Below are 8,806 nucleotides of genomic sequence, written 5' to 3' on the forward strand. Positions count from 1 at the left end.
AGATCTGTAAGTTTTCCATTCTGACAAAAGGCCGTATCGATTTTAGGCACTGATGAAAATAGGATTAAAGCTTCCTTAAAAAAAAAAATAATAATAAAATAAAAAACTATACATTATACACGCATTAAAAATGGATTGAAAGACAAATAACAATAGGGGGAAAAATCAAATGAAGTAAAACTCAGCGAAACCTTTATTCGACATTAATTCACTTTAAAATCGACACACGAAAAATATTCTTTTATAGCCATCAGAGGCTTTCTTCATTTTTACTTTAATCAGGAACGAAATAAATCATGAAGGTGAACGTTTGTAACTTCATAGCTCAGAGTAAGAAAATCATAGGCGCCGGCTTGAATTTCAAGTAAGTCGCTTCAGTTCGTGAAATAATCCATCTAAGTAGTTGGTTAAACGTTTGGAAAATTTATATTTGGAACGTTCAAGTACATGTTTGTTTCTTTAAAAAAAAATAATAATAATAAAACCTACAGCATACACATCATAGTTGTAATAAGTAATTGTAAGTAATTGGATTGTAAGTAATAAGAGAGCTGGAAACAGCGCTAGAATGCAGCACCAACCCTCTTAAAAAATCATGTTCATCTTGCATACAATGGAATATTTATTAACAAATTAATATCTCAATAGAAATAAAACTTTAATTATTATTAATTAATAGAATCTTATATGTAAATTACTTGTGATTTTTAACTAATTATATCAAAATTTCATTTTCATTCATTCATGATGCTTTGATCATATGCACTGATGATTCCAAAAAAATCACATCACATCAACCCTTTCACATCATCACATCTTGGTTGGGGAGGAACAGCTCTGACATATTTAATTTTGTTTTTTTAAATAAAGTGCCTGATAAAAGGACTACTTTGATAGAGTAGAACATGCGATATAATCGCCTTTATTATAAAGCATAGCTCGCAACTAAGATCTAGGGTTTCAAAGCCCCTCATGCTTTAATAGAACACTTTATAAAAATATATATAAGCAAAATATAAGCTTTTAGGCTCATACCCTAAGTACAGAATTTTAAATATTAAAGTATTATTCTTCACTATAATAATTATAAGAACACTTTTAGTCTTAAGATCAAATAATTGATTTAGAATTTTTTTCTTTTCACCTCAAAGAAACCGACATTATACAAAAATGTCTTTCGATCCCGACTTCCTTCCCCACCCCTTAAAATCCAACGTATATAAACATAAAACACCATTATCTCACTAGCACTCTCAACACGACACACAAGAATGGCACAATTACACAGAAAACAAACACTTTGAGTGAGTAGAAATACTTTGATTGAATATAAAAAATAATTTTTTTGCATTGTATAAATTCACTTTTTTCCACATCCTACATGTTTTTGTTAAATTTAAACAATGTTTGTAAATCCCAGGCCCTGAAGATGATCTCAATAAAGATTGAAACGTTTGCACAATAAAGAAAATGTTTTTCTGAAACCATCACACCAGATCGCATCTCACGATTTATGTATAATCATCGACTAACAGTCACTAATCATCACACATTGATTTAGAATTTGAATAGGATTAGAAAATAATTTAATATCTTTTATTCCGTTAATATTTAACCCTAAAAACAGAATACTCTCTGAAGGATGTATAATATATTTTTTAAATCAAGCTATTAGATCTATATTATTACTTTTTTCTATTTTAATTAAACCTATGCAAATCATTAAATTAATAAATATTGGTTGTTCTTATGTGATTGAGGGTCTCACTCTTCTATTTTTCATTTAGCCTCACTTTTCAGTTCATATAATGCAGAAATATTTGCCATTTTAGCTTTAGATGATCCCTCGTATCATTCAGTATTTTCTGATTCTTATAGTGCACTTTGAGCAATTCAGAACCCGTACTCTAAAAATTCTTAGTTCAGAACATTTGGCAAAACGTTAAAAAAAAAATATAAAAAAAAATCGCTGAACAGCTTTTCTGTTACTTTTGTTTGGGTACCAAGTCATGTCGGGATTAAGGGAGATGAGCTAGCTGACAAGGCGGTGAAAGCTGCATAGAACAATCCCATCATCTCAGTATTAATAAATCATGAATATATAAAGTCTGCTTTCAAACTTAAATTAATTGAAAATTGGGAAAAATCGGAGGAAACAAACCACTCACAATAAATTACGAAATATAAAAGAGAACATTAAACCTTGGGAAACATCCTTCCAAACTTCCAGGCGTGATAAGGTCGTACTATGTCGATTACGTATAGGGCACACAAATATGACCCACAGGCACCTCATGGAAAAACCTATACCACAAACATGCTTTTTTGGTGATCAATTAGACACATACTTGCGCCCCCTCCCTTTTGTCTGAGGTGGGCTCATTAGCCCAAAATCCCCTGGACTATAAAATAATTATTAGGGAATGAACAGAAAAAATTGATCGAGTCTTCGATGAGGTCTAAAAGTCTAAAAATGAGGAATCTCTATAAACTTATATAAATTTCCACAATTTACAATAAAACACTGGTAGTACAAAGGTGATGATAACCTTTGATTTAAAAAAACTCATTTATTTTATTTGGGAGATATTTTAAGCAAGCTGCTATATACTTGACAAATTATTAGTATAATATGTAATTAAATTCACTAATTTCGTGGTCCGCTTGACCAATTATAATATGTAATTATTACAAAACATTTAACATAGTTACAGAACCGAATAGAGGCAAAAAATCCATGAAATATAATATAATAATCCAAACTGCACATACATATATACTGATGGTTATAAAATAGCTGACAGAGTAGGAACTAGGATGTGCCAACACACTAAACAACCAACCCTACTCATTCCTGCTACCATCAATCTTTAGCACATACAGCTAAAGAGCTGATGGTGATTAGAAGGGTGCTGGATAGATTAGGAATGATTGGAAACAATTTCATATTTTCTGAATGTTACAGCGCCCTTCAATTGATTCAAGATCCTTATTCAAAAAATGCAATCATTTAGAAAATATGGGAATCTATTAGCCAGAACAAAAAAAATTGTGTTATTCTGTTGGATCCCTAGCCATGCAGGTGTAAAAGGCAATGAATTGGCAGACAGTGGAGCAAAATCTGTACACAATTTATCAGTAACCCCAGATTTAATGCTATACCAAAATATCCTTTGTGCTTTTAAAAGATTCTCTGTAGCAAATTGGGATATAAAATGGGAAAACATAGAAGATAAAAAACTAAGAGTTACAAAAAGCACACCGTGGAACACATCAAGCCAAAACAAATTTAGGGATTGAAATTGTAATGTGCAGAATACGAATAGGCCACAGTTACACTACACATGGCTACTTAATGGACTACAGTACCCCTCCTTATTTTCAATGTAGAGAGGTATTAAGGCCTCTTTCAGGCTCAATAGGTTTCTAAAACCTATTAGGCAGATGGATAATATTTCACTTACAGTTAGATTGTACAGTTGAACCTCTTTCAATAGATAGATTCATAAAGCTTTAAAAACATGTAAACTTAATAAAAATACTAGTAAAAATAATTGTTGCCAAAAACAAAACAGTCTGTTAAATAGTGCAAACAAAGATAAATTTAAGTAAAGCTTTTTTTTTTAATCATCGGATGATAAAAATTCTTTAGATACGTAGAATTTTTTTTCTGATTGTTAGTTTGAACGATAAAATCTTCATGGCAAATCACCATTCTGCAGCCTGAACTTACATAACAATGGGACCAACTTTTAATGTCTTGAATTTTATACAAAATAGAAAAAAAATTCTAGGAGCGCGTCTTAATTATATGTAAGTAGATGAAATTAAAATCCCAGATCAAGTCCAAATATGAATTTTTACAAGGTCGTGTGGTAGTTGAAAAAACATGTGTATTTTTCAACATTATTACAATCTATTTAGGAATATTAAAGCACTGGAACCAGGAAGTGTCTATCTGTTGAACACAAATAAATGTTTATTTAATTTTTTAGGTCCGTAGCCAAAGAAAAAGGAATCCCATTACCCACAGAACCAGTGTTGTTTCTCAAGCCAACCTCTTCTTTCATACAAGAGGATAAAGACATAGAGGTAACATAGCTACGTATACATGGTAGTATAACTATCAAAAATTCTACTTAAAATTTATTGTTTAAATTTATTTTTTATTAAAATGTATTAATTATTACACATGCATTTTAAGATATTAATAAAAAGTAAATTATTGTAATAACCATAATTTTAGTTTTCATCCAAAGTCTTGGTTGAGGTAGAAAGTATAATTAATTGAATAGGTCTTATAACTACTGAACATATATGGATTAATATAATAATGATAATTTTGTCTTTTCAGATTCCACCTAATTATGAGGTCAACCATGAAGTTGAACTTGGCGTCATAATTGGCAAAAAAGGTAAAAACATCCCACGAGATGAAGTACCCAATTATATTGGTGGATACTGCTTGGCTTTGGATCTGACTGCAATGAATAAATTGGTAATAAAATGACAGAACTGTTACAACCAAAAATTAATCACTGTCTCATTTAGCAAGAGGCGTGGAAACAAGCGTTGCCCTGGACGATGAGCAAAAGTTTCGACACTGCTTGTCCAGTGAGCAAGGCTATTTCAAGAGAATGTCTACCCTGCCCTGACAAAGTTACACTCTGGCTCAAAGTCAACGGTACGATGAAGCAAGAGGGAAACACAAGTGATATGGTGTTTCCTATTTCTGACCTGGTATCTTACATTTCAAAAACCATAACGCTCGAGCCTTACGATGTAATCCTGACAGGAACACCGGCCGGGGTGGGTCCCATTAAAAGTGGTGACACCGTCTGTGCGGGTCTTAACAATTTAATCAGTATGAAATTTTTGGTCAAATAACTTAAGTTGGTTACTTTTGAGTTGTTTGATGTAATTATATAAGAGTCGTTTAAATACTGGTGATTACATCGTTCAAAATAACTTACTGGAGGTTTTACTGTTGTCATCAAACATCCTAGAAGATAACATAAAACTCACATATCAAATAAATTCATGTCATTAAATATATCATAGTTAGATTTAAAAATAAATTTACTTTATGAATTTATAAACAAATTAAGTAATCATAACCCTTTTTTCACTCTTTTAAAAAGCTCTAATTATGTAACTACATTATGCTCATGTTAAACTTTTCAAATTTTATTCTTTTTAAATATATTATTACATATAAAATAACAATTAATATATTATAATAGAAAAATGGTTACTTTGTTTTGACTTAAATTCCCTTTCGGGTAAAGATCTGAGGTCCGAGTGTCTGTTTGTGATAAGGCTGGATGTATCTTGTTTGGCTTATTTTTCAAAAAATGAAAGTGCATTTGGAAAAAGCTTCGTAGGCTTTACTGTCAAGCAGTAGTTTGTTAGTGTGTAGATCAAGTCTTTTAAGGAACTTGCTGAACTTTAGAGCGCAGCACTCATCCATACAGTTAGCTTCTTGACTAATGCCAGCACTGTCATATATGCTTGTGTGACATTTTCCGAGGATTTGACCTCCAGGAAAATACTGGGAATGGAACTTGAACTATGAAATTTCTAGGTTCTTTTAGATACAATCTTGCAGTAAAATCAGCATTGCTTATTTTGTTCAAGTTCTTGAAACTAGAGTGAGATAGTTTTCATCTTGTCTTTTTGGATGGCTCCAATACAACACATTATTTTTTTTTTTAACAATTATTTGAAGAAAGAAAAGAGCACAACCGCTGTTCTGAATCAAAAATTGTTTTACATTTAAAGCTATAAAATTGAATAAAGAAGAATTGAACAAAGCTATAGGACTTTGTTCGAGTCAAATATATCAGGAGCTTGCCAGTGTTCTCTAAGAGATAAAACTATTTGTTATAGTTTATATCAACTTAGAGAGATGTGGAAGCTGAGCAAGTTGGTTCCTCATAAATTGACCGACAGCAACAAACTTCAGCATCTAAACATTTCCTTTCTTGCTTTCACAGCACAAAGTTAAGATGTTTTTGCCTGGATTGTCGCAAACAAATAAAAAATTCCTTTACAGGTAACACCAAGAAGTTATACTCATGACCCTCTTCCATTGACGAGTAAACCGAGTATTTACCAACAAAAGGTGATAACTTTTGTACTATGTGATTAGTTTGGTACATTTTGAAACATTTTGAACCACTTTTGGGCAGTACGCTCACTTGTTTCCTAACCGAATGCAGTGCAAATTTTAGAATCTGCATCGGTTAGTACCAAGCTAAAATTTATACAATAAGCTTGCACGAATTATGGGTTTTGTAGACTTGAGAAAGAAAATGCTTTATAATTTACAGTGAACTGTTCAAGATACTTTTCATTTATGAACTGTATCATGGTGTACATGATGTTAACCCCTAATCTTCCTATGTAAATAGAAATATCGATTAATGATATTAAAACAATAACAATTGCAAAACCACACATTTTCTGGTTACTTGGTATATATTAAACAAATATGACTTTGATATACAGTACAAAGTTTCTTTTCTTTGGCTAGTCAAATGTATTAAATAAATATATTAAAATTCAAACCCGACATACGTACAAATGGGCTTTTTTTCAAAAACACTGCCACCCTGAGTGTTCATATGACCCCTGTTACTTGGTATATATTAAACAAATTTGACTTTGATATATTAAAAAAAGAAGTAATTATTTGATAATGTTTCTTTTCTTTGTATAGTCAAATGTATTAAATAAATATATTATTAATAATTGTTTCATTTTGAAAAAACTGTAGTTAAAAAAACAACAAGAGAGTGCGACCACTGTTTTGACTTTAAAAAGTTTTAATAAGGAATGTAAATATATGTAAAACCATAAAAACTGTGAACTATATATTTAGTTCAATTTATTTTTCTTTAATATATTAAATACATACTTTTTTTGTTAATATGTGATGCAAAATCTAGTTCTAATGATATAAATTATTTTCACTGTTCCATATAACATTTCACATTCAAGCTTAAAATACAATTTAAAAAGTCCATTAACAGGAACAGAAGCTTAAATGCTTAAAATACGCCTTTTTTTTGTTTAAAAAATATCTTTTGCTCTTCTTTCATCCATGCAGGCAGGCCTAAATATTCTCTTAGTTCAATATCCGGCAATTAATACATATTTTTTACGAAAATAATATTATACCCAACTTTTTTTAAATTTCCTTTGTTTACAAATAGTAGGAGGTACTTTAACATACATGCACAGCAAATACAGCCTTATAAATAATTTTTGAAAAAGCTCACAATAAATATTTTATTTCTTTTTTAAATTTTTTTTATTTTATATTGCGCCTTGAGTTAACTAGGTATTTCACTACAGTATTCAATTAGGTTTTTTTATGGACAAATAAAAAATTTTTATTACTCTTTATACTTTATCATATTCACATTAAAACATACAATTTTCAAGTGACTCATCAAACAATATTTGTTATATAAACGACACATACAATATATAGAGAAATATGTTTACACTTGTTATTGTATTGAGCAATACAAATTTAGAAATAGTAAGTAGTCATAAACATCATATTTACAAAGCAAAACAATTTATAATACAAAGTATAACAAAAACATAAAAATTGCCTATTTCAATTCTTATGTAGTTAAAGACATTTATATATCTATTACAAAATTTGAATTTTTAATCGAAACAAATGAGATTCTTTTTTATTATTAGTAAATCTTAAAATAATAAAAAAGACCAAGTTAATACCCATTTTGTACCGAGCTAATAAGCATTGAGCATATTTCACAATGCAGAAAACTAGAAGCCTGCTGGATGAGCTATGGAGTTCCTACTGACCAAGCATTACCACTACTTTTAACTATGTGTTGTATTTTCTGTGTTAGTGTGAGTAAATTGTTAGTGCGGATGAGAGAAGAATCCCCCTCCAAGTAATATCAAGTGCTCTGGGGTGAAGGTGTAATGTCTGGAGGACCAAAGTTAGTGTGATGGTTAGTTTAAACCCTAGGGGAGTGAATGTGGCCAGTCGTCTTGTGTTGAGAGGTGAAGTAAAACCAGCGTTGTCGGAATATCCAGTCACAACATCAGACATGTGCTTTTGTTTCTCTCGTTGGGGAACTGCAGCATCTTTTAAAGGCATAGCATACTGGGATATTGCATGGAGACGCTGGGCTAAGCATGGGGAAGCAGGGAGTTATGTGTTATGGCTACATGTCATCTTGCTTTTTCAATATTAATTTGCTAACCTGAGGTTATGAGAGGTTAGAAAATTGAGCAAACAAGATTTTAAAAAATGTGCAGCAATGAGAAAGATCCAGAAAAGAAAGAAAATGTTTGTATTATGCGCAAAGGGTCAATGATGGCCACTAAATGTTTGTCAGCCCATAAATAATATATTGTACTACTATAACCATATTTATGAATAAAGCTTGCTCTTTATTATGAAAATCATCCTAGAGTCACAAAATCATTGGCATATAGAGCCCCTCCCCCAAGTACCTCACAGAAGTCATTTAGATTATGTTATTAAACAAATAGACAAAAGAATCATACCAAAACGTCCCCCTTGCCTACTCCCTGAAGTAAAATTCAACTATTTGTTATATAAATACACAAAGCAAGATACAAGTTATACCAAATATAGGCAAAAAATCCTTGAAATATTATATAATAACCCAATAGCTGGCCGAGTACGAACTAGGATGTGCCTACACACTGAACAACCAACCCAATTCATTCCTGCTATCATCACTCTTTTGCACATACAGTGTTGAGCTGATGGTGATTAGAAGAGTGCTAG

The 8,806-nt window shown here is 31.1% G+C and overlaps 1 protein-coding gene across 2 annotated transcripts; it reads left to right on the forward strand.

Annotated features, from left to right (window-relative positions):
- The first annotated feature begins 202 nt into the window (after positions 1-202).
- Positions 203-5,053, forward strand: LOC112127588 (acylpyruvase FAHD1, mitochondrial). Of its 2 annotated transcripts, none has more exons than XM_024228745.1 (4): positions 203-364; positions 3,996-4,092; positions 4,355-4,498; positions 4,552-5,053. In XM_024228745.1, the coding sequence occupies exons 1-4, from the start codon at positions 297-299 to the stop codon at positions 4,885-4,887; spliced, it is 645 nt and encodes a 214-aa protein (XP_024084513.1). In that variant the 5' UTR covers positions 203-296; the 3' UTR covers positions 4,888-5,053. The 2 variants fall into 2 exon arrangements, with proteins under 2 accessions (XP_024084513.1, XP_024084512.1); XM_024228744.1 differs by lacking the exon at positions 203-364 and adding an exon at positions 3,704-3,813.
- Positions 5,054-8,806: the final 3,753 nt, after the last annotated feature.

Source organism: Cimex lectularius, unplaced genomic scaffold (assembly GCF_000648675.2).
Source record: "Cimex lectularius strain Harlan isolate CLEC.00 unplaced genomic scaffold, Clec_2.1 scaffold312, whole genome shotgun sequence".
Classification (NCBI taxonomy): domain Eukaryota; kingdom Metazoa; phylum Arthropoda; class Insecta; order Hemiptera; family Cimicidae; genus Cimex; species Cimex lectularius.

What these genes read in the sequence shown, in the direction of transcription:
- LOC112127588 (XM_024228744.1), top strand. Translation starts at nt 3,740, where the DNA reads ATGGGACCAACTTTTAATGTCTTGAATTTTATACAAAATAGAAAAAAA. An exon ending in GGAGCGCGTCTTAATTATAT is followed by an intron (nt 3,814 to 3,995) that starts GTAAGTAGATGA and finishes TTAATTTTTTAG; the next exon opens with GTCCGTAGCCAAAGAAAAAG. An exon ending in TGACTGCAATGAATAAATTG is followed by an intron (nt 4,499 to 4,551) that starts GTAATAAAATGA and finishes TGTCTCATTTAG; the next exon opens with CAAGAGGCGTGGAAACAAGC.